Here is a 26,717-nt window from a genome sequence, read left to right on the forward strand (position 1 = left end):
CTTGGCAGAGATAAACCCAGGTGTGTTCCCCAAGGTTCCAGGAACGCATAAATGACCACCATGATCTCGGGAAATGGAGGGAGAAAGTATGCTTCCTGTCTGATGAAGGCATCTGCTGCCTTCATTGTGTCAGTCACCTTTTTTTCCTGCCTAGTCTCTGCCCACTTGCATCCATTGCTGGTGAAGCTATTTCTGTAGGGGCGGCATCTGGAGGCTGCACAGTGCTACCATGATGGTAAGAGGATATCATGATTGCCTAGAAGGGTCTGGCTGTTACTCTGATTGACTTAATTACAAGCCTCTTGTCTCACTTTCCAGGGTTCACCTAAGGGGTCGTTCTGGCAGTGCTAGTGATGGTTGTTAAAATTATGAAAGGAAACCTCTGCACTTCTGTTATCTTATCTCTCAGTCTGCACAAGCACAAAAGGGAGAAGGGTGCCTTTTTAACAGGGACAGCATTAAGCTTACACCGATTTGGGGAAGGCTAGAGACTGGAAAGCCTTGTTGCCCTCTTTGCTGAAGAGTTTGTTGAATGTGAATTGCATGTTTAACACCCTAGCATCTACCTCAGCTGGAAAGCAATTCACTTCAGCCGTACCTGGCACTGAAGGTCCTGCCGCGGCACATGACAGAAACCTGGATCTACATCATTGAGGAAGTTCTTTATAGCATGCTTGGAAGCAAATCTGCTCACTTCAATATTCTTCCCACCCTCATCTTCCTTGCCTTCTGGTGGGAAAAGATGAAGTTTTGGGATCTTTCCCATTACTTAGTGGCCTGAGAATCTTCCTGTCCGTTGTAGATCTGGAATATCCACTATCAAATATTGAGTGTCCACAATATTGTGATCAAATGTTTGAGCACCTAAAAATCAACATGTAAGTATGAGTACATTTTCCATACCTAACTCTACGCCTATTTACCTTGACAATATATATATAAATACATATATATATATATATATATATATATATGTTTGATGGCATGTGTAGCTGCAGATACACATGCTGTGCTGTGCATTATCCTGCCACCTAGTGTTGGGCTCGGAGTGTTACAAGTTGTTTTTCTTCGAAGAAGTCTTTTCGAGTCACGAGACCGAGAGACTCCTCCCTTTCGGCTCCATTGCGCATGGGCGTCGACTCCATCTTAGATTGTTTTCTTTCCGCCATCGGGTTCGGACGTGTTCCTGTTCGCTCCGTATTTCGGTTCGGAAAAGATAGTTATCCATCGGAAAATTCTACGGTATTGTTTGTGCTCGGTACCGGGTTAGTGCTAGCACATCGACACCGAAGAAAGAAGAGCTCCGGCGGCCCTTCGGGGCTTCCTCTCCTCGGCGGGGCCTGGTTGGCCCGACCGCGTCCATCTTCAAACCTCATGGACCGGACCCCCTTCCGCTTCTGCCCCAACTGCCACGCAAAGTATCCTTATACAGACCAACACTTGGTCTGTAATCTGTGTTTGTCCCCTGAACACAAAGAGGATACTTGCAAGGCCTGTCGGGCATTTCGATCTAAGAAAACACTGCGAGATCGAAGAGCTCGAAGACTCCAGATGGCGTCGACACCGGCTGGGCACATCGACATCGAAGAAGAGGAGAGATTCTCTCTTCGAGATTCAGACTCGGACGAGTCCGAGAGTGAGCATCTGAAGACTCAGCAAACTGTGAGTAAACCAGCCCCGGCAAAAACTCACTTCAAAATAATAAAGGCCAAGGGGACACCACCGCCAGCAGGCCATGGCTTAACCCGAAAACACGTGACCAAACATCGGCACCGAAAAAGGCCTCCCAGCAGCCGAAGACATCCGACTCCGGTCGAGATACCGGCTCCGACCAAACTCGATGCCGAGAGTTCGGCACCCCGAAAGTCAAAAAGGTTTCCTCGAAGCCGAAAAAGACTGTTGAAAAGACTTCGGTGCCGAAACATGCAGCCTCAGAGCCGAAACCAGGCTCCTATACAGAAGAACAAGGCCTTTCAACTCAATTACAAGGTCACAGATTTGAACAAGAACTGGGCATGGGAGAGCCAGACCATACCTAAAGGAGGTTGCATATACAAAAGGACACGGGGAAAATATGAACTCTTCCTCCAAGAAAGATGAAGCGCAAGCTCGCATTCCAAGAAACAGAAATGCAGCCAAAAGCTAAAGTGGCTAAAGAAAAGACACCACCACAATTCTCGCCACAGCAATCGCCATCACATTCGCCACATCTGTCCCCGGTAGCAACACCCCCAATGATGCAGTCACCGACACACACAGGGATGTCCCAAGATGACCCGGATGCATGGGATTTGTATGATGCAACGGTCTCAGACAATAGTCCTGATTGCTACCCGGCAAGGCCGTCACCACCTGAGGACAGCACTGCATACATGCAGGTGGTTGCAAGGGCAGCTACATTCCATAATGTAGCATTGCATGCAGAGCCCATAGAGGACGACTTTTTGTTCAACACCCTGTCATCTACACACAGCCAATACCAAATCTTGCCAATGCTGCCAGGCATGGTAAAACACGCCAAACAAGTGTTTCAGGACCCAGTAAAAGGCAGAGCCATCACGCCTAGGGTGGAGAAGAAATATAAACTTCCCCCTACTGACCCTGTTTATATCGCACAACAATTAACTCCTGATTTGGTGGTAGTGGGAGCAGCCCAGAAAAGAGCAAATTCCCAAACCTCAGGGGACGCACCACCGCCCGACAAGGAAAGTCGGAAATTCGATGCAGCAGGCAAGCGGGTCGCAGCACAGGCAGCCAATCAATGGCGGATTGCCAATTCCCAAGCTCTACTGGCTCGATACGACAGGGCACATTGGGATGAAATGCAACATCTCATTCAGCACCTTCCCAAAGAGTTCCACAAACGTGCCCAACAGGTTGTTGAGGAGGGCCAAGCTATCTCGAACAACTAAATAAGGTCGGCTATGGACTCAGCAGACACGGCGGCAAGGACAGTGAACACGGCAGTAACCATTCGTAGACACGCATGGTTACGAACCTCCGGATTTAAGCCAGAAATCCAGCAGGCTGTGCTGAATATGCCTTTCAACGAACAACAGTTGTTTGGGCTGGAGGTGGATAGGGCGATAGAAAAACTAAAAAAGGACACGGACACTGCCAAAGCATTGGGCGCGCTCTACTCCCCACAGAGCAGAGGCACTTTTAGGAAGCCGCACTTTAGAGGGGGGGTTCGGGCTCAAACCACAGAGCCTTCCACCTCACAAGTCAGACCCACATATCAGGGCCAGTATCAGAGAGGAGGTTTTCGAGGAAAATATAGGGGTGGACAGTTCCCTAAAACAAGAGGGAAATTCCAGAGCCCAAAAATCCCACAAACCAAACAGTGACTTCAGTGTCACAAACCCCCACCACACAACACCAGTGGGGGGGGAGACTTACAGATTATTACCACAACTGGGAACACATAACTAAGGACGCGTGGGTCCTAGCCATTATCCAACATGGTTATTGCATAGAATTCCTACATTTGCCACCAAATGTGCCTCCAAGAGCACACAATATGTCCAAACAACACTTAGACCTGTTACAACTAGAAGTCCAAGCATTGTTACAAAAAGAAGCAATAGAACTAGTACCCAACCATCAAAAAGGAACAGGTGTTTACTCCCTGTATTTCCTAATTCCAAAAAAGGACAAAACACTGAGACCCATATTAGACCTCAGAACACTGAATCTTTACATCAAATCAGATCACTTTCACATGGTGACACTTCAAGACGTGATTCCCTTGCTCAAACAACAGGACTACATGTCAACATTAGATCTCAAGGATGCTTATTTCCACATACCCATACATCCTTCCCACAGGAAATACTTGAGGTTTGTAATCCAAGGCGTGCATTACCAATTCAAAGTGTTACCATTCGGCATAACAACAGCCCCAAGGGTATTCACAAAATGCCTTGCAGTAGTAGCCGCTCACATCAGGAGACAGCACATGCACGTATTCCCTTACTTAGACGATTGGTTAATAAAAACCAGCACTCAGCAACAATGTCTTCTACACACAAAATACGTCATAGAAACCCTTCACAAACTAGGGTTCTCTATAAACTACCAAAAATCACATCTACAACCTTGTCAAATACAACAATACTTAGGAGCAACAATCAACACACAAAAGGGGATTGCCACTCCAAGTCCACAAAGGGTACAAGCCTTCTAAAATGTAATACTAAACATGTACCCAAACCAACACTATCAAGTGAGGTTTGTAATGAAACTCCTAGGCATGATGTCTTCATGCATAGCCATTGTCCCAAACGCAAGACTACACATGCGGCCCTTACAACAGTGCCTAGCAACACAATGGACACAAGCACAAGGTCAACTTCAAGATCTAGTGTTGATAGACCGCCAAACACACTTCTCGCTTCAATGGTGGAATCCTATAATTTTAAACCAAGGGTGGCCATTCCAAGACCCAGTGCCTCAATACGTGATCACAACAGATGCTTCCATGATGGGTTGGGGAGCACACCTCAACCAGCATAGTATACAGGGACAATGGGACGTTCAACAAAGTCAACTGCATATAAATCATTTAGAGCTGTTAGCAGTGTTTCTAGCATTGAAAGCATTTCAACCGCTAATAGTCCACAAACACATTCTTGTCAAAACAGACAACATGACAACAATGTATTACTTAAACAAACAAGGAGGGACACACTCATCACAACTGTCTCTCTTAGCACAAAAGATTTGGCATTGGGTGATTCACAATCACATTCGCCTAATAGCACAATACATCCCAGGGATTCAAAACCAGTTGGCCGACAATCTCAGTCGAGCTCACCAACAGACACACGAATGATAAATTCATCCCCAGATACTACAAACTTACTTTCTACGCTGGGGAACATCAGAAATAGACCTATTCGCAACAAAAGAAAACGCAAAATGCCAAAACTTCGCGTCCAGGTATCCACATCCTCAGTCCAAAGGCAATTTATTATGGATGAGTTGGTCAGGGATATTTGCCTACGCTTTTCTCCCTCTCCCACTCCTTCCTTATCTGGTAAACAAATTGAGTCAAAACAAACTCATCATGATACTAATAGAACCATTCTGGGCTCGCCAACCATGGTATACAACACTACTGGACCTGTCAGTAGTACCTCATCAAACTACCAAACACACCAGATCTGTTAACTCAACACAAACAGCAGATCAGACACCCGAATCCAGCATCGCTCAATCTAGCAATCTGGCTCCTGAAGTCTTAGAGTTTGGACATTTAGACCTTACACAAGAATGTATGGAGGTCATTAAGCAAGCTAGGAAACCTACTACAAGACATTGTTACACAAACAAATGGAAAAGATTTGTTTATTACTGCCATAATAATCAAATTCAACCACTACATGTTTCTGCAAAAAACATGGTAAGCTATTTATTACACTTACAAAAATCAAAATTAGCATTTTATTCTATCAAAATACATTTTACAGCAATATCTGCCTATCTGCAGATTACACATTCAACATCACTCTTTAGAATCCCAGTCATCAAAGCATTTATGGAGGGTTTAAAAAGAATCATACCCCTGAGAACACCACCAGTTCCCTCGTGGAACCTCAATATTGTATTAACACGACTCATGGGTCCACCATTTGAACCCATGCACTCTTTTGAGATGCAATACTTAACCTGGAAAGTAGCCTTCCTAATAGCTATCACATCTTTTAGAAGAGTAAGTGAAATACAAGCATTTACTATACAAGAACCCTTTATACAAATACATAAACATAAAGTGGTTCTCCGTACAAATCCAAATTTCTTACCAAAAGTTATATCACCGTTCCACCTAAACCAAACAGTGGAACTCCCAGTCTTTTTTCCACAACCAGACTCAGTAGCCGAAAGAGCCTTGCATACGTTAAACATCAAAAGAGCACTCATGTATTACATTGATAGAACAAAACAATTTCGCAAGACAAAACAATTTTTTGTAGCCTTCCAAAAACCTCATGCAGGAAATCCAATATCCAAACAAGGCATTGCCAGATGGATAGTGAAATGTATTCAGACCTGCTACATTAAAGCAAAAAGATCTGCCTATTACGCCAAAGGCGCACTCCACTAGGAAGAAAGGCGCCACAATGGCCTTTCTAGGAAATATACCTATGACAGAAATCTGTAAGGCAGCCACATGGTCTAGCCTCATACATTCACAAAACATTACTGTGTAGGTGTGTTAACAACACAACAAGCCACAGTAGGACAGGCTGTATTACGAACATTATTTCAGACAACTTCAACTCCTACAGGCTAAGCCACCGCTTTTGGGGAGATAACTGCTTACTAGTCTATGCACAGCATGTGTATCTGCAGCTACACATGCCATCGAACGGAAAATGTCACTTACCCAGTGTACATCTGTTCGTGGCATGAGACGCTGCATATTCACATGCGCCCTCCCGCCTCCCCAGGAGCCTGTAGCCGTCATAAGTTGATGAAACTTGTACATTTGTAAATATATACTATTTTTATACACATTATGTACATACATACTCACTCCATTGCATAGGCACTTTTACTATATACACAACTCCTACCTCACCCTCTGTGGGGAAAACAATCTAAGATGGAGTCGACGCCCATGCGCAATGGAGCCGAAAGGGAGGAGTCCCTCGGTCTCATGACTCGAAAAGACTTCTTCGAAGAAAAATAACTTGTAACACTCCAAGCCCAACACTAGATGGCAAGATAATGCACAGCATGTGAATCTGCAGCGTCTCATGCCACGAACAGATGTACACTGGGTAAGTGACATTTTCCATATATATATATCTTCAAGGTACATAGATGTGGACTTCAGAATCCTCAATTTATGGATCACACTCCTATGGCCACTTGAAATTCTATACTCTGTGTTGCAGACTATACCTTCCTATTCATGCCATCCAGTTTCCTGCCGTTCTTGTCTGCAGCACTGACAGGGCCAAGATGGGGTGGAAGGAGTGCCATTGTGTGGCTGCAGCCACTAATCATTTCTGACTTACTGAAGGCTCACAGGCATGTGGGGGCATATTCTTGGGTTCTCTATTTATTAGATTACTCAGTGGGGTTCCTGGGACAGAGGTTGAATGCTTGAAGAGGATTTCCCACTTTTTCCAATTGTCCTACGGATGCCTGGCCAACAGCGTTTTACTTGCTTCCTGCGCAACAAAGTCTTAATCCTTTTTTTTTTTTATTCTTTTTTTTATTGGTATTTTCATCAAGCAAAACAAGGTACCTATCCGGCCATTTAAGTAAACAGTTACAGTGGGATAGATAATTTTTCGATTTTTCACAAAGACACAGTTTTGTTCATTTAAGACATGACTATTGGAATTTTGACCAAAGGAGCTGTGCTCTTGGAAGATTTCCATTTTGTGGCGTTAAATCTGTTTCGAATGAATGCCCCTCGACCCTATTCCCCTCCTCAATGTGATAGCGTTTCCTCCAAGGACCCCATATCTTGTTTACATTCCTCAGGCACCCTCTAGCCTTATAGGTCACTTTTTTAGCCATTGCCGTTTTCCATTCCCTAATATTTGGCACCTCCATGCCTCCCCAGTGTTTGTCGACATCTCTTTTGGCCACTACTAGGCCTAGGTTACTAAATAGGAGCTTAGCATGTGGAACGTCTGTGTCACTTGGCATTCCCAGTAAGAGATATTTTGGATCAACCCGGATTGCTACGTCCAGAACTGCTCCCAGCTCACCAGGATTTTCTTTTTAATGTCTTTTTATTGATTTATATGTCAGCACTGTACAACACCTCAGAGCAAAAAGAAGCATGGTCTACTGTAACACATTGATCATCAAAGGGATGGTGAAGAGACATTCACTTCCCATTTTCTTGACTCTCCTCATGACTTTCCTCTCTCCCCACCCTACCAGTCCCTGAAAAAACAGTTGAATCCCCACATAATAGGTCATTGCTAGGCCCAGTCGGGTCGCACTGAGGTTTCCTGTATATTCATCCAATTTGCCCCACACTTTGGTCCACTTTCGGGGGCACTCCCTCGCTTCATTTGCCACCCTGTCAGCCATCGTACACCAATTCATATCAGTTTTCCAGTCTTTAAGTCTTGGAGGCACCTCCTTTCCCCAGAGCCATACAATATTACACTATGCCACCATGAGCCCCAGTGAGACCCAGATATGATCCATATGCCTCAGATCAGATGTGTCCCAAGTATTGAGGAGGCACCATTTGGTGTTTGGTTCCAAGCATTGTCGACATACAGAATTAATGCAGTTAAGCACAGCTTTGCAGTAACCCTGCAGCACAGGGCAGCTCCACAAGACATGAAAAAATGAGCCTGGCTGGCCACAGTATCTGCAGCACCTATTATCAGCTCTCCCAAGATTGCTGACCAGTATGGTTGGATGCAGGGACATTCTCAGAGTGTGTGTAGGAGCAATCTCGTGTCTGCCCCACACCTTAGGCAAATGGAGAATGGTGCCCTCCCGAACTTGTGTATGCTTGCCCGGTCATTGTACCCTCTATGCAAGATTATAAACTGGATCAGCCTTAGTCTGGTTTCTGTATCCACTTCCCTCATGTGCATCAAGGTTGCCTGCTAGTCTATGTTGTCTGTTACCCCTGATCTCTTTCCCATTTCTCCTGCAGTTTCTTTAGTGTGTCAGGCATATTATTGTTGATAGTTTTATATGTCCAGAAGATTGATTTCTCTTCGATCTCCCCCTGAAGCAATCTGCCTTTGAGTGATGCATAATCATGAATTTCTGTAAGGTCTAGCTCCTACGCCCTCCAAGCTTGTTCGAGTTGCATATTTATAGTGTTTTGTGTGGGGTATTTGGTAGCCCCTTTGCAGGGAGTCAAATGTTTTAAGGTGTCCCTCCTCTATCAGATCTCCCAGTTTGGAGATACCTATTGTGCACTAGGCCCCGAAGCCCTGTAGTTTTCTGAATTCCTTGCAGTATGTTACCCTCCATATGGTTGTTTCACATGTGAGATTCCCATTCCACCACATGCGGTTCCCTCACAGCTATCTATTGTCAGCTGTGTCGCTGTTAGTATTTTCCTTACCCCTTTCCCACCCTATAGTAACTGGAGGTATGGTTTATACTAGAATTTACTCCTCTCTAAATAAATATGTGGGACGATCCCCAGGTGGGTGCCCCCAGTCGCTTATTCCTATCAAGTGTGCTGCTCAGTAGTATGCACAAATATCCGGGAGGGCTATCCCCCGTGTTATTGATTTCACTGGAGTGTCTGCAGTGCCACCCGCGGTTGTCCTCTGTTTAACAATAGTTTGCGGACGTCTCCTCTTTCTTGATGAATATTTCTTCTGAAACCTTAAGATATGTTTTTTGATAATGTAGACTAACTTCAGAAGGGTGGCCATCTTGAACATGGCAGCCCTACTTATTAGTGTTAGTGGGAGGTTCCTCCACCTCTCCATGTCTCCTTGAAAAGCCACCAGGGCTTTTCTTATATTTCAGTTAAGACTACGCTTCCTGTCCTAAGTCACATATATCCCTAGATATTTTACCCCTCCTTGTCTATTCACAAGTGTCCTGAGAGGACTAACTGTGTCAGATCAAACTGGTTGTGTCCCATTTATTGTGTAGCCTGAGTAAACTCCGTACCTCTTGAATAATCGGAACACTTCGAGGAGTGTTGTGTGTGATCGGGTGACATACTGCAGGATCTCATCAGCATAGAGTGAGATCCTCTCATCCTTCCCTCCCCCCTTTCCTATATGGAAACATGATATCGCCGGGTGTTGTCAAACCATACAGACCAGGGGCTCCACTATGAGGGGAAACAATAATGGTGAGAGAGGCCAGTGCTGTCTTGCTTCTCTCTCGATTGGGAATTCCACGGATGTTTCCCCATTGACCTGGACTGCTGTCACTGGGTGGTTATATAGTAGTGCAACCCAGGCCAAGAATTTGGATCTAAATCTGAATTGTCTCTGGACCAGTTTCATGAAGGGCTAGTGAACAGCATTGAATGCCTTTTCACCATCTAGGGACAGCAGCACATGGGGGCCCTCTTACGGTGACTAACCAATTGTGGAGCCTGCGGAGATTAAATCTAGTCGACGTCTTGGACATAAAGGCTGACTGGTCCTTATGAATTGGGGGATTATGACTTCTATTAATCTCATAGCAAGTATTGTCGTCACCAGTATCTTATCCTTCCTACTGAGGAGGGATATCGGAGGGTATGAGCTATATTCCTTAGAGGGGTTTCCTGTCTTTGGGATTACTAGTATTGGAGCCCTGTGGAGGTCTTGTGGGAGAGTTCCCCGATCTCTAAATTCCGTAACCATTTTGAGCAAGTAGGGGCCCTGTACATTGCATTTTTCTTTAAAAAGTCTACTAGGATACCATTAGGGCCGGGTGTTTTGCCAGGTTTAAGCTTACCTATCGCATTTCTTATTTCTGATAGTTATTTCTCCCGCCAGGTATTCCTGTATCTGGGTTATGTTTTCTAGTGCCAGTGTGTTGTAAAACTCCCTATAAAATTGTGTAAACTCCTTGGCTATCTCCTGGTCTGTATCATAAATCTCATTATTTGTGCCCTGTATACTATGTACCCAGGGCACCTTCATCTCTTTCTTCCCCAACCATGCCTTTAGTCTTCCGGCCTTACCATCAGCTTCATACAGTGTTGTGTGGCTAGAACTTGGGACTTCGCTGCATTGTGCACTAGTGAGCATGTTCCTTACAGAGGATTACTAGTCTGCGTAGAGTGTTAGTTTGCCTTGGCCCCCAGTTGTTTCTCCAAGTCTACTAGTTGCTTTTACATGGATTCTATGGGGGTCATTACAACATTGGCGGTAAAAGCCGCTTACCGCCGTGCAGAAGACCGCCAATACACCGCAGCGGAATTCTGCCACAGCTATTATGACCCACATCTCGGAATCCGCCGAAACTCAGACACCCACACAAGTCCGCCACACAAAAGGTCAGTGATGAACTGGTGAAAACAAAACCTCCACCGTCACGCCAACAGAAACACGCCCATGCTATCACGACCCACGAATCCACGCGGCGGTCTTTCAACCGCGGTATTCCATTGGCGGTAAACACCGCGGCGCTCAAAATACACACACATCTCCAAAACACCGCCACATTGGACAATTCAAAATACACACACCTGATACACATACAAACACCACTCCCACACACCAAACACAATATAAAACACACACCCACAAACCCCTACGACTAAAAATTAGAGACGAAGGCGACAGAGAGATAGCACAGCAATAGGCAAACCCACCACACAGAGGCACACAACACCATCACCCACACAACATCCACGCACAAAATACCACACATCACTACACATCACCACACTCATCACCACATACACCCCACACACACATCACCTACACCACCCCATGGCACGCCAAAGACACCCCAGGTTTTCAGAGGAGGAGCTCAGGGTTATGGTGGAGGAAATCGTACGGGTAGAGCCACAGCTATTTGGATCACAGGTGCAGCACACCTCTATAGCTAGGAAGATGGAGCTATGGCGGAGAATAGTCGACCGGGTCAACGCAGTGGGACAGCACCCAAGAAATCGGGAGGACATCAGGAAGAGGTGGAACGACCTACGGGGGAAGGTGCGTTCAGTGGTCTCCAGGCACAACATTGCGATTCAGCGGACTGGCGGCGGACCCCCAACTCCTCCCCCACAACTAACAACATGGCAGGAACAGGTCTTGACCATTATGCATCCAGAGGGCATCGGAGGAGTCGGTGGAGGAATGGACACTGGTAAGTCTAATCTTAACTATCATATCCCCCACCCTACCTGCATGCTATCACACACCCCCACCCTCACCCCCTCCCCTATCACTCCAACTCCTCACTAATGTACGAATAACACAAACCACCCATCCCAACACTAAGCCCTGCATGACACAACAAAGCATGGACACCCATCACTAAAGCATGCCCACTGCACATACCCATAAGACCCCCCCCAACCATCATCACACAAGCCCCCACACAGGAATGCTAGCACAGAGGTACACACTCACCCACCTATTGCACACCATGACACACACACACAGATGCAGTAATCATGCTTTTACACCCCTGCAGGACCACTACCTAACGTCACAGACAGGAGGGCCCAGACATCTCCACACCACCCACAGAAGAGGCCCACAGTGATGACAGCAGCTCTGGCCAACTGGATCCAGATGACCAGCCCGGACCATCGTGGGCCTCGGGACAGTCGGTTCCCCTCACACAGGCACAGCCCAACACTGACCTTCCACCCTCTGGTAACACCAGCACAGAACCCACCCAGCGGGCCCATACCTCCGTACCCAGGACACGTCAATCAGCTGTGTGTCCACCACTATAGAGAACCCAGGATAACCCACCACCCCAACAACAACAGGGACCTGGGGGCAGTGGGCACACGGTCCAGGGGACGGAGGCACCAGAACTCAGGGGAACTGGGAGGGCTGCTGTGCGACAGGGGGCGGACAGGCCCAGGGAACCCACTCAACACGAGGCACTCTCCTCCATCATGGCAGCCTACCACCATTCCCAGGAGACGATGGCGACGGTCCTGGCCAAGTTTCAGGAGACCCAGCGCATGCAGGACGAACAGTATTTGGGGTTCAGGGAGGAGCTCAGAACCATCAGCTCCGCCCTGGGCACCATTGTAGGGGTGCTGAAGGACATACAGAAGACCATGAGGGACACCATGGCACTCCAAGGGGCCCCTGACACTAGCCTGGACGATGAACTGCCCACCACCTCCGCCGGCGCTAGTGGACAGGACGCCCCACCACACCAGCCCCCTGCAGACGGACAACCACCCCGCAAGCGGTCCCTGAGATCCAGGAACAGGACAGAGCAAGATGGCAAGACCCCTGCCAGGAAATGAGACCACCCTGATTGTCATCCCATTGTCCCACTTTGTTACCCTGTCCAGATTGGAACTGCCCCAGCTCCACTTCCTATGCCCATATGGGCAGTGCACCTGTGAGACTAATAGACTGGACTCTGCCATGGACATTCCTCCACCATCACCATTTTGCCACCCCCTCCAATAATTAGCACTTCAATAAACACCCTTGAACCACAAAACAATCTGGAGTCAGTCTGTGATTTTGTAAGTGTGTATTATCTATAACAATGACAAAATCAGTTTGAAAATGTAATGTCAACATACCTATGTAACACATCACAAGCCCATGAAGGATGCAAGCAGATGACACACGTTGGTAACCACACCTGTGAAACCGTAATGGAAATGTACCACTCAGTTAGCAAATACTGCTTCAAATTGACAGACAGGATAGAGGTAGAAGTGTGCAAGTAAATATAATAGTAAAAAAAATGTTCTCACCTATGTGTCACTGGAAATATTGCTGTATAACAGAGTCCCTGTTATCAATGTCTTCTTCCTCCTCATCACTGTCCACAGGCTCCACAGCTGCCACAACACCGTCATCTGGACCATCCTCCTGCAGAAAAGGCACCTGGCGTCGCAAAGCAAGATTGTGCAGCATACAGCAGGCGATGATGATCTGGCACACCTTCCTTGGTGAGTAGAATAGGGAACCACCTGTCATATGGAGGCACCTGAACCTGGCCTTCAGGAGGCCGAAGGTGCGTTCGATCACCCTCCTAGTCCACCCATGGGCCTCATTATAGCGTTCCTCTGCCCTGGGATTCCTCACTGGGGTCAATAGCCATGACAGGTTGGGGTAACCAGAGTCCCCTAATAGCCACACACGGTGCCTCTGGAGTTGACCCATCACATAAGGGATGCTGCTATTCCGCAGGATGTAAGCGGCATGCACTAAGCCAGGGAACATAGCATTTACCTGGGAGATGTACTGGTCTGCCAAACATACCATCTGTACATTCATGGAATGATAACTCTTCCGGTTCCTGTACACCTGTTCACTCCTGTGGGTGGGGTACCAAAGCCACATGGGTACCATCAATGGCACCTATGATGTTAGGGATATGTCCCAGGGCATAGAAGTCACCTTTCACTGTAGCCAAATCCTCCACCTGAGGGAAAACGATGTAGCTCCTCACGTGTTTCAGCAGGGCAGACAACACTCTGGACAATACGTTAGAAAACATAGGCTGGGACATCCCTGATGCCATGGCCACTGTTGTCTGAAATGACCCACTTGCTAGGAAATGGAGTACTGACAGCACCTGCACTTGAGGGGGGATACCTGTGGGATGGCGGATTGGTGACATCAGATCTGGCTCCAACTGGGTACACAGTTCCTGGATTGTGGCACAGTCAAACCTGTAGGTGATGATTAAATGTCGCTCCTCCATTGTCAACAGGTCCACCAGCGGTCGGTACACCGGAGGATTCTGCCATCTCCTCACATGTCCCAGCTGACGGTGCCTAGGAAGGACAACAGCGACCACAGAGTCAACCAATTCTGAGGTATGTACCCACAGCTACACAGAACACGACACAAAATACAAAAATCTTCCTTTATGTGTGTTGAGTCCAGGCCTAGGTATGTGTAATGCAGTTGTAAATGAAGCCATGTGGGTCCCTGAAATGGCGGCTGCCTGACCTCTAAAGTGGGACGATGTGATGTGAGGTAACTGCGCTGGTGTTGTACACCGTCGCGGTAGGTGGTCGAAGACCGCTGCGCAATGCTGCATTGGTTAACATTGGACCCTATGGGTCCCAGGAGCCAATGACGAAGTGCGCCGGTGGTGATAATATACACCGCCGCGGATGTGACCGCCATTTTCTATCTGCTCAATCACTCGATACCTGATCTTCGACAGGAGAGGACCTACACTGCAAGTGCTGCTGTGACCTCGGTCTGGAAGAGACAATGGCACATGCTTCTGGGGAAAGGGCCCCTGCCTTCACTGCACAGGAGTTGGAGAAGCTCGTGGACGGGGTCCTCCCCCAGTACACCCTACTCTATGGTCCTCCAGACCAACAGGTGAGTACATAGGGTGCAAGTTGTATGGGCTTTGCCTGGGTGGAGAGGGCTGGATGTAAGTAGGAAGGGGGCAGAGTTATGCGAGCATGAAGGACTGTGAATGCAATGGCCACATGGCAAGGGTAGGGATGTAGGCCACTCACTTTGATGGTGCAGTTGGTAATGACTTCTCTTCTTCCCCTGTACATGTCATGTAGGTCAGCGCCCACCAGAAAAAGGATATTTGGCGTGCCATCGCCAAGGACGTCTGGACCCTGGGGGTCCACCAGAGACAGAGCACCCACTGCTGTAAAAGATGGGAGGACATTCGCCACTGGAGCAAGAAGACGGCGGAGGCTCAGCTGGGGATGGCCTCCCAACGTGGGAGGGGTGCGTGCCCGTCGCACCATCGTTGAAGTAAGCCTCAGCAAGGCCTACTAGTGCAAGGGGTTCACCGTTTATTAACCCTCATGAGGTGGTACTACAGTTCAAACAGCACCCTTCGGTAATGTTTGAAGTAGCACACTGAACTGAGAGAGCATGGTCCTTTTATACCCACGCAGGGGCTAAAAGGAGATGGTACAATTATAGAAGCAAGACTTCTATACATATAAGGTCATATGGAAATGCACAGTCGACAGGTAGGAGGGGCTAACAGTTTTCAAGGACTAACAGCTGCAGACCTTACTTGGCATGTGCGAAGTGGGAGATGCTAAATATAACTTGTCACTAGGCAGATTTTCAAGAGTAGTTAACAGAAAGGTAGGACAGAGCACATGGTGAGCACATGGCAGCATGTGGCAGAGAAAATGGCTGCCATGAATACAAAATGGATTCCGCGAAATGTTCACAATAGTTACTAAATACAAGATGTCTTCTGCTAATGCTTAATCTAATCGCTGCTAAACTACAACACCATGACCCCCCTGATGTTCCAGATCCTGGCGGTGGCCTACCCTGAGTTGGATGGGTGCATGAGGGCATCACAGCAGACACAAGAGGGTGAGTACACTCACATTCTCATGACTTTGCGCGCAGTGGAGGGGTCTGGGTGGGGGAGGAGGGCTGTGGGTGTCCCTAGGCCAGGGCGAGTTCCGTAGGCTAGGCCCCTCCGTAATGCAGGCAATGTGCCACTCCGCCCCACCTCTGTAGAGTGCCAAAAACAGGTATACATGCCCCTGTTTCATCTATGTGGGCAGATGTCACTCATAGGCAAGTAGGCCATATCCCAGGAACTGCATCTGTAGAGACCAAGAGCACGGCGTAGTGCAGGGGGCAGCTGTGTCTGTATTGTCCCCCAGCTGTAGCGGTAAGCCATGCACTCAACATGTCTTTCTTCTGTTTCCCCACCCCTTTTTGTGCTCTCCCTATTCTTTTGTGCATCAGCATCATCAGGCGGAGGTACAGGGGCACCGGAGCCCGAGGGGGCTGCATCCCACATGGCCATGGAGGGCCACACCACGGACTCCGAATACACCAGTGGGACGGAGGGCGAGGGGAGCTTCACGGCGGTCAGCGGATCAGCAAACAGCGACACAGACTCGTCCTCCGATGGGAGCTCCCTTGTGGTGGCGGCACCATCTGTGCCCCCCACTTCTACAGGTACAGCCGCCACCCCCCTACCAGCACCGCCCTCCCAGCAGCCTCTCAGCCTTCGCCCCGTGCCTGCTCATTCAGGAGGGTGGGCATCACCTTTGCCCCAGGCACCTCAGCCCCTGCCCCTGTCACCCCTGCTGCCCTCAGTGAGGAGGCCATTGACCTCCTCAGGTCACTCACTGTTGGGCAGTCTACCATTGTGAATGCCATCCAGGGTGTAGAGAGGGAGCTGCAACACACCAATGCATTCCTGGAGGGCATTCGTTCTGGTCAGGCTGCCCATCATCGAACCCTGCAATCTCCGCCTCAGCACTGATGGCAGCCATTGTCCCTGTCTCTAGCTTCCTCCCTCCAACTTGCTCCACCCAGACCCAATCCCCTGTACCTCAACCTATCCCAAGCACACCATCAGACCAGCCTGCACATACATCAACACACAAGGGCAGCTCGGGCAAACATAGGCACCACACATCCCACAGGCACTCACACAAGCATCACCCACATACAGACACAGCAACATCCACTGCCTCCACTGTGTCCCCCTCCTCGTTGTCTCCGTCCTCCCTCCCAGTGTCGTCTACACTCTCACCTGCATGCACTACCACAACAGCCACTAGGACTCGCACCAGAACACCCAGCACCACACCCCGCTCACCTGCACTCACCACCCCCACTACCATTTACACGTCCCATGTGTCCTCTCCCAGTGTGTCTCTGACGCTCCCTCCCAAAGTACACAAACGCGGGCACACACACACCCAACATCCATCCACCTCACGACAGCCTCCAGAACATGCACCTGCACCCAAATCACCAAAAGTTACACCTCCTACAACCACCTCCTCTTCCTCCACTCCCAGACACCCCCTCCAGCTACCCATCCCAGTGTTCGTCACAAACTTTTCCTGAGCAACCTTGACCTCTGTCCCATCACCACCCCCCCCAATTCATAGGTCCCGTAGTAGCACCTCAGCCAATAAGATTCCGGTACCAGTGGTGCCTGTTCGAGGTATGTGGAGTGCACCGGGCACCAGGGCAGCCAGTGTAACACAGAGCCAAAGCACTGTCAGTCCACCCCCTGTGAAGCACCAGAAGTTGGACAGTGCCCGACGGGAGAGGGGGAAGACACTTGCCGGCAAAGCCGCCCACAAGGGTCCCAGGGGGAGTGTCGAGTCAGCTGTGGCTCCTCCCAAGGTGGTGAAGGGGCAGAAGAAGTCTCCAAAGTCTGGGAAAAGCAGCACGGCGGAGAAGGCCGCCATCCTCCACGCTGCCCAAGACGCCACCGCCAGCCCCATCGTCACTGGTTAGGAGACCACCGCCGGAGTCAGTGCCCAGGAGGGCAGCACTATTGTCACTGGTCAGGAGACCACCGCCGTAGTCAGTGCCCAGGAGGGCCCTGGCAGCCACAGCCCCGCTGGGCAATGAGGGACCGCCATGGCACACACCGCTGCACAGGTCAGAGACAGCAAAGTCAAGCACCGCTGAACAGGGAAAGCACCGCTGAACAGGGCAAAGACCGCCATGGACAGCACCGCTGAACAGGGCAAGCACCGCTGAACAGGGCAAAGACCGCCATGGCAAGCACCGCTGCACAGGTCAGAGACAGCAAAGTCAAGCACCGCTGAACAGGGCAAGCACCGCTGAACAGGGCAAAGACTGCCATGGACAGCACCGCTGCACAGGTCAGAGACAGCAAAGTCAAGCACCGCTGAACAGGGCAAGCACCGCTGAACAGGGCAAAGACCGCCATGGACAGCACCGCTAAACAGGGCAAGCACCGCTGAACAGGGCAAAGACCGCCATGGCAAGCACCGCTGAACAGGTCAGAGACAGCAAAGTCAAGCACCGCTGAACAGGGCAAGCACCGCTGAACAGGGCAAGCACCGCTGAACAGGGCAAAGACTGCCATGGCAAGCACCGCTGCACAGGTCAGAGACAGCAAAGTCAAGCACCGCTGAACAGGGCAAGCACCGCCATGGACAGCACCGCTGAACAGGGCAAGCACCGCTGAACAGGGCAAAGACCGCCATGGCAAGCACCGCTGAACAGGGCAAAGACCGCCATGGCAAGCACCGCTGAACAGGGCAAAGACCGCCATGGCAAGCACCACTGAACAGGTCAGAGACAGCAAAGTCAAGCACTGCTGAACAACCCACTGTAGAGACTTGAGAGACTGTGGCTTTGCACTCCCCAGGATGGTACAGTGGGCAGCCCACCCACTGCAGAGACTTGAGAGACTGTGGCTTTGCACTCCCCAAGATGGTACAGTGGGCAGCCCACCCACTGTAGAGACTTGAGAGACTGTGGCTTTGCACTCCCCAGGATACATCAATGGGCATGGAGCCCCGTTGTGGATCTGGCTTGGTGCAGTCATCCGGCTGAGGTGCCCCCTCTTCCCTTCCCCCTGAGGTGCCTGTTGTATTTCTATCTGATGCCCTTGCAGTGTTCTGTCCGTTCCAGGACAGGTATCGTGTGTGGGCCTCGCCCATGCATTTTGGGCCCAGTGGTCCACGGACATTGAAATGTGCTTACCTAGACTACTAATCGTGATGTATATATTTGGAATGTGTATATATTGATGTATATATGAGCTTACTGTTTTTTTATACATTACAATGGTTGTACTCATTTCCTTTTGTCTTAGCATTCTTCCGGGGGGGTTGGGGGTTGTTACTGTGATGTTCGGAAATGCATTGGTGTGTGCGTTGTAGTGGGTGAGGGTCGGGTTGGGGGTGTTGCATGTGTGTGTCCGTGGCTTTTGCCTCCCCCCTCCCCTATGTCGTAGGTGCAGTACTCACTGTTGTCTTCGGCGCCGCCGTTTCTGATGTTCGTACAGGAGCAGAAAGACAAGCGCAGGGAGTATTTGGAGTTCCGGCTCCATGGTGCCCTCCTTCCTCGTGGAGTTTGTTCAGGTGAGCGTTTTCCCATTGAAATGGCTGTTTCCGCCGTGTTTTTATCCACAGTGAATCCGCCCCGGAAAAGGTGGCAGATTTGCCTGTTGTAATACTGTGGGCGGTACTTTGTCTTCCGCCTGTCTGTTGGCGGTGACCGCCGCACTGCTTGTCTCTACCGCCGTGGCGGTCGGAGTGTTAAAGTGGCTGTCTATGTTGGCGGTTTCCGCCACGGTCATAATTCCCTTTTTTTTTCCGCCGGCCTGTTTGCGGTATTACCGCCGCTTTAACACCGTCGGCCAGGGTTGTAATGACCCCCTATGTCTTATTTCTCCCTTTTCTTCTTCTGTGCTATGATATTTTGAGCCCTGACCCTCATAACTGTTTTGTAGGCTTCCCAAAGTATGATGACTGATGTCACTGAGTCTTTGTTTTCACTAAAATATGGCTCAGTCTCTACTCTTAAGTTTGTGGGAGACCCTCTCTCTAACTTGCACCTTTGCCGCGGGGTCTAGCTCCCACTGTGAACCAAAGGGGCGAGAGGTCAGATAAGCCCCTGGCCAAATAATCTGCTTAGTCTATCCCTCCCACCTCCCCCACTGGGGAGAAGATGTAGTCCAGACTTGAGACCACCCTATGTGATCCTGAAAAGTAAGAATATTGCTGGGTTTCTGGATGATGTTGGCGCCATAAGTCTGTTGAGCCCATCGTTTTCACAAAATCTACCAGCTTGGTCTCACGCAAAGGTGTCTGGGTGGGGCCTTATTGGTCCAGTTCTGGGTTTACTACATCATTAAAATCACCAAATATAAGATGGAGACGAGAGTTGGGGGTCTAATATTATCTCAACTACTCTGTCTAGAGGTTGTCTCTGCAATTTTGAGAGGCATATATATTTGCTAAGGTAACATCTTTCCTTCCCACATCCCCTTAATGGCGACATAGGTGCTGTTTGGGTCCACCCATGTCTTTTCAATCTTGAATGGGGGGTTCCTGAACAAAATAGCAACTCCCTGGGATGCTGTTGTGTACCCAGCATGTGCCAATAGTGTGTAGGCCCCTCTACTTTAGAATCTGCATTTGAAACTCCTCAAACGTATCTCCTGGAGCAAGACCACGTGGCTACCAATTCCCCATTTGACTTTATTGCTCAGTCCATTCACATTCCAAGTCATGATGGAGCAATTATGGTTACCAGGTGGTTCAACTCTCCCCATTTACTCCTTGTATCTTTGTCTGGTCATCGCTGCACAGTTCTCTGTGTCTGTACCCTGTGTTGTTCCCGATCCATTCCATGGGTCATGGCCCAACTCTTTCCCAGTTTTTTGTAAGAACCAACTCCTTGAACACTCCGCTCCTCAACCCGCGGTCCTCTGTGAGTGCTTTACCACAAAAACATAACAGTAACGAATCAGAGAGGTCTATAGCCCACTGTCCTCACCCACAAAATATTAACTTTTAACTCAGTAGTATCCAATTAGAGCCTATACCTAGAAGCCAGCAGCTCTGAGCTTCTCGTTAAGATAGGGTTCACTCTGCCTCAGTGAGTCTACTGCAACAGGGCAGGGGTGACTCATCTCTGCCAGTTCAGAAGTCTTGTTACCCAGAAGGGAGAGCTTTAGGATCAACCGTTTTGTTTCCCAATTGGTTTATGGGTGCCGCCAAAGGTCTGAGTCCGAGCCCATCTCTAGGTCCTCCCTGAATGGCCTATACTGCCCGTCTCTTTCTCATTCGTTGTTTTGCTCTTTTTTTTCTGGCCGTGTAGCGATCTACCTCTGAGCCTGAGGATAGTGTGATTAGCCTTGTTAAGTTCATTGTCTCCCCCTCTCCTCTGTGAGGACTGGCCTCTCCTCTTGGGTTGCTGCTTGTCCTTAGGCCTCGATCCAGCCTTTATTGCCGAATGTGCATCTGACCCCCCAGCTCCCACCCCCTTTCAGCCAGGTCTGTTCCTCCAGCAATTCCCAAGCTTCTTGGTGGATCTGTAAAAAGTGTGTTTTCCCTTGGAAGATTACTTTCTGTTTAGCCGGGAATAAGAGCATGTATTTTATCAGGAGGTTATGCAACTTGGCTTTGATTGACTTGAACATGTGTATTTGGCACTGTACCTCCTGAGTCTATTTGGGAAGATCTGAATCTTGGAGTTCTCGTGCCGGGCCTCTCCCAGTTTCTGGTGAGGATCATGTCCCTATCTTGAAAGAAGAGGAAGCGTGCTACTAATGGTCTTTGGGAGCTCCAGGTGGCGGTTTGTTTTCCAGTGCTCGTGTGCCCATTCAATTACGAAGCAGGAGGAGAATTTCTCTTGGGGTAGTGTTTGCCGAAACCATCTTTCCAGGAATAACTGCATGTTCGGGCCTTCAACTCCTTCTGGTAAGTCAACAAATCTGAGGTTGTTCCTCCGGGCTTGGTTTACGGAGTCTCCCAGTCTCCACATCACTTCTTTATTGATGGTGCGAGTTTCCATTACCTCTTTACGTAGGGTCTGGACCAGGTCTTCCAGTTTATATATCCTAGTTACTGCTGAGGATACTCTTCCTCCCATGTTTCTGAGATCCTGGTGAAGGAGGGAGACCTTGGATCTGACCGCACCCACTCTTCCCTTCAGGATTTCTTGGGATGACTGAATGGCCTGCAGGAGAGTTGCATTGTCTGGGACTGCCGGTGTGGCTGGTTCTGTGACCTCTTCTGTAGGGGGATTTACCACTTTTGTGTACTAGTCCAGCTTCCCTTGGCGGGATGTCCTGGGTTCCTTTTCACACGTCATGTCTCCCCCTGCAACCCACCACTCCACTACTTCAGTATGCTGTAGTCGAGGAGTGATACTGCTGATTCCCTGCGGTGTTTGACCGGACCTTAGCGCCCTGCCTCCCCACCTGGTTTCATCACTCCTTAACAGGTGAGCCAAGTTATCGGCTTCGTTTTTGATGTTGGGCTGGTATTTGTCAAACGTGGAGGGCCTGCCCTCATCTCTAGGCAGTTGCCTTTTTGTATGTCGGCTATGTCTTGATCGGCCCCTTTCACTTGTTCAGTATCTTTCAGTTGCTTCCATATGAAGTCGACCTGGGTGTTGGTGTGGCTGATTCTTGTATCGTCTCGTCCAGGCGATGGGCTGCTGCCCAGGGCTTAGTGTGTGTCCTCCTGCGCTCCTCCCTTGAGGCTGGCGAATGACGGCTTGGTGGCCTGTGCAAGGAAGACCAGGTTATCTGAGCGTGGGCCTTCCGCTTAAGCCTCGATCCTTGCCAGGGCTCTGTCACATTCTCCAATGTCTTCCCTAGACCACCCCCTGTTGAGAGGGTAGAAAGTCTCTAAGTCTCACAAGTGGTTGTATCTAAACAGGATATGTCCCAATGCCTAAGGTGGGCAGCAAGTGCCTACAAAGCCTTAATCTTTGCCCTCCGATTGCATGATCAGGCTGAAGTGTAGTAGCACATAGCATAATGTCTCCGAATGGTGATGAGGCCTGGAGTGGGAGGATGAGAAAAGCCCTTGAGGGAAATGCTTGTCACAAAACCAGAACTAGGTCTTCTTAGTGGTCTTTCACACCATTATCAAAGTCCGTTGGTTGGCCAGGGGGTGGGGGGGTCACAATATTAGAATGCCATCTTCTCAGTGGCCACTGCATTGGACGGGGCGGGGAGGGAAGTAAGATTCAAATGCAGTTCTCTCAGCTGCCTTTTTTTAAGTTTTAAGAAACCAAAATATATCCCTTAGGACTCAATTTTCCCTTCTAAGCAGAGATATTTCATATAGTTTATCTTTAGTTCTTCCCCGTGTTGCTACCAATTCACGCAGAGGCAGATTCATCCCCTAAATGTAGTAGGTCATAAGAAAAAATATCTGGTGAAGAAAGGATTAATTTGAACGACTATATATCTCATTGTTATCTTTAGCAGTATACCCACAGTATTTCTATTTACCAATCTATCTACCAATCAGTCTAGCGCAAGTGCGATAGTATCTTATATTCCTATTTTGTACTACAAAGCAGATAGCCCCTCCTCGGTGAATCTCGGGCTCATTCTCCTACAAGGTGCTACTGCTGCTTTTCTGAAGAAGATACCAGCGAGTAAGCTTTGCAAGGCAGCCACATACAGTCAGGCCCCAGTTTTGCAATACATTTTTGCTTTGTCCCAGATGCTAGAGCAGATGATCAGTAGGTTACCCGTGCCTTTGCAATCCCTTGCAGGCCATATACCATGTCTCCATGGAAAAATAATGAAGCAGCCTGGAAATTGTTTATTCCTAGCTTTGGTTGGATCCGTACTGAAGATTCAGGTACAGGTGACCCTGTACTGTCTAGGAAATGCAAAATTAGAGGTAAGTACAATTTATTCTTTTAGACCTTTAGTTACAAACAGCACCAATGGAGCATAGTACATTTTATATATATTTACGTGGGTAATAATTCCACACCCATTGAAAACTGATTGCACACAGTTCTGTATTTACTAGGTGCTCAACCTGTGACGGATTCTCCTTTGCGCACCTCCCTGTTCAGATTTTCAGATAGCACAAATTGACTGGGTAGAAAACCCAAAGATGTACAATTTGCTCCCGAGTTGTAAAACCGAGTCGGTTTGTGACCAGCTTCTTACTTCCATACAAGTTAGAATGGGGACTAACATGTTTTTATGATTACTACGTTAGCCTTTTTAGCCTTTGTTATGAAATACTGTGCCTTTCCACCAAGCCTTTTCAACTCCATATATATATATATATATCTTTAAAGGTCAGGGTCTTCAACATTCTCTTAATATAATGGTTTCAGTTACACATTACTTCTGGCACTCAAATACAATTCTGTTTTGAAAGACCAATTGGCATATATCTCTAGCAGATTAGGTACATACCTATGAAGTCATTTATTGTTTTCTGTTTTTTAAGACGAAGCAGAGCAAGATTAAAGAAGAAGCCAGTTCATAAGAATGTCTCCGACGTGCAACCTAAAACGACTCCAGGTATAAAATAAGGATTTTGTGTACACTGAACTGCATAGTATTCTTGTCAAAAAATGAACTATTGTATATATGTATTCTGATAATGCTCTAGCATGATAGATAGTGTGTGCGTACTGGACCTAAACGAGATGAGAAGGGAGCATAATAATCATACGTACATACCAGTCTGGCAGCCACATTGTAGGAGCGCACTTTATTTCGTATGATCATCCCAGTCCAGTTTTTGACTGATGCTGCTTGTTTTTCAACTCTGTAGTACCCTAGATCCTGCTACCCAGCCCCAGTGAATATGTCCTGAACTCCGCTCACAGAAGTGTATATATGATTGGAATATTTAACTTTCCTGTAAGTCCCTAGTATATGGTACAAAGAGCCCCCAGGACTAATAAGTGAAAAGTCACCAGTGGACTGCAGGCCCTGGTGTGCCACACTGCTATAACAGAGGGAAAACATGGCTCTAGGTCTGCCATTGGAGCTTAGTTGTACAGCTTTTAAACTGCCAAACTCGACATGGCAAGAAAACCCCCTTTCCCCAGACCTTCCTTTTTACTTTACTCTCTGTAAGTCACCCTTAAGGCAGGCATCAGTAGCCCAGAAGGCAGGGCGTCTGATATTACAAAAAGAACATGTTGCATTAAACTTCACATGTCCTGACTAAAAAAACTCAAAATTTTTGTTTTCACTTTAGTAAGGCCGGTTGTTCCATTGGCTAACATGTAATTACACTAACCATCGCACTATAAGTGCAAACTCACATTTTGAACCATTAAAGATATTACTCCAAGGTATCAAACTCTTTGTTACATTAAACCAGACACATTGGCAAGGATGGATTTAAGGTAACTTCTAATAATAGCAAGTCAACAGTTTGTTGTCCAAACCTCTGCTACCCCTCTGCTAGAAGTGTGAGCGCTCCCAGCAACGGATAACCTCCTTCGGCAGAATGGCTACCAGACCGTGGCCAAAGATGGACAGCTTCAAACTGATTACCACCGCAGTGAAGCAAATATAAGTCACACTTGGCTAGGCCAGCTCTTTGTGTAGGTAGTCAGTCTGGCATCTCCTCCAAAGGCAAAAAACCTGTTGCAGAACTGGTTTTTCAGGACGAGTGTCTCATTATGCGCCATAAGCCATAACGCTGTGTCCTACTGCACCCAGTGTAACACTTCACAGCCTGTGGCTCCTGGCACCAACATTGTCAATGGAAAAGAACCTAACCCACCTGCACGTAAAGTGATGAGCTCCAGTCCTTCAGACATGTATTTGTATGAAGCGTAGAAACCCCCCCCCCCCCCCCCCCCCCCAAACTCCCTACATCCCAACCAACATCTATGAAACGCCCACTCTGCCTCTTATGAGATGGTGTATGGAGACAAAGAGCGCTCTACTATGTAGTTTTGTATTTTTGGTAGTGCTGCGCGACCACTAATGGGGGCAGATCAGAATCAGGCAGCTGTTTGAACATGTGAAGGGCAATGGCCACACAAAGATCAGTTAACCAACCAGAAGCATTCACCGGACTGAGCGGCTCACGTAACAAAGAGAGGTGCTGAAAAGCAAGCGTTTTTGAATAGAGCATAGTGAAAAAGGACAATCAGGCTTTGTACTCTGTCAGATGCAACTCCTGTAGTCTTAGAACCATTGACCTGCATGTGCAACAGGAGAAATAAACATACCCCCTAAAAAAGGTGTCCAGCACTCCTGGTAATAAAGAACGCAATTAAAACTTTAAAAGACAAAAGATAGTGGGAGAGACAAGGCAGAAAAGTTATATGCCACAATAGGACAGGCCAAGAACTCTACCTATATGTGGGGAGAGAGCACCACATGAAGGGAACCCTAATCCAGATACTATTAACAACAACCAAACTAGTGTCCATTTGCTTCAGCTCTCTGTGCTCACCTGCTTATGGCATAGCACAAAACCTCGGGCCAGTACACCCAATGTGCAAAAACCCCAAACCACTGCCCTCCATTTGTGAGCTAAGTGATTCCCTCCTCTGCAGCACCCTGTCTGCTTGCGTGGGTTGCATGCCTAAATAATTATTCCAAAGCAACAAAATAAACCAGTGGAGAGGAGCAGTGCTGCCTCCTCCTCCTCCATTACGTTAACAAAGACATTTTCAAACTCTTCTCCAATCTCCTGAACATGGATGGGCATGTACGATGATTTGAACAGAGCTATCACTGACATCAACAAGCACTTCAGCCCACAGATGAACCCAGATTTTGAAAGACTCAAGTTATGCCAAGCATGCCACTAAGGGGAGTCGATAGATAGTTTTATGCCAAACTGTAAGAACTAGTGAGCATGGGTATAGAGAGCAATCCAACAAAAA

At 48.2% G+C, this 26,717-nt stretch overlaps 1 protein-coding gene across 5 annotated transcripts in view; it reads left to right on the forward strand.

Annotated features, from left to right (window-relative positions):
- Window positions 1–26,717, forward strand: part of LOC138296130 (PHD finger protein 7-like) — a 1,092,052-nt gene that overhangs the window by 308,781 nt on the left and 756,554 nt on the right. For all 5 annotated transcript variants that reach the window (XM_069234996.1, XM_069234998.1, XM_069235000.1 and 2 more), the window contains one exon: window positions 24,305–24,378. In XM_069234996.1, coding sequence (XP_069091097.1) covers window positions 24,305–24,378 — 74 coding nt within the window. The remainder of the gene's footprint in view (window positions 1–24,304; window positions 24,379–26,717) is intronic.

The sequence above is a fragment of the Pleurodeles waltl genome, chromosome 5, assembly GCF_031143425.1.
Source record: "Pleurodeles waltl isolate 20211129_DDA chromosome 5, aPleWal1.hap1.20221129, whole genome shotgun sequence".
Taxonomy (NCBI): Eukaryota; Metazoa; Chordata; class Amphibia; order Caudata; family Salamandridae; genus Pleurodeles; species Pleurodeles waltl.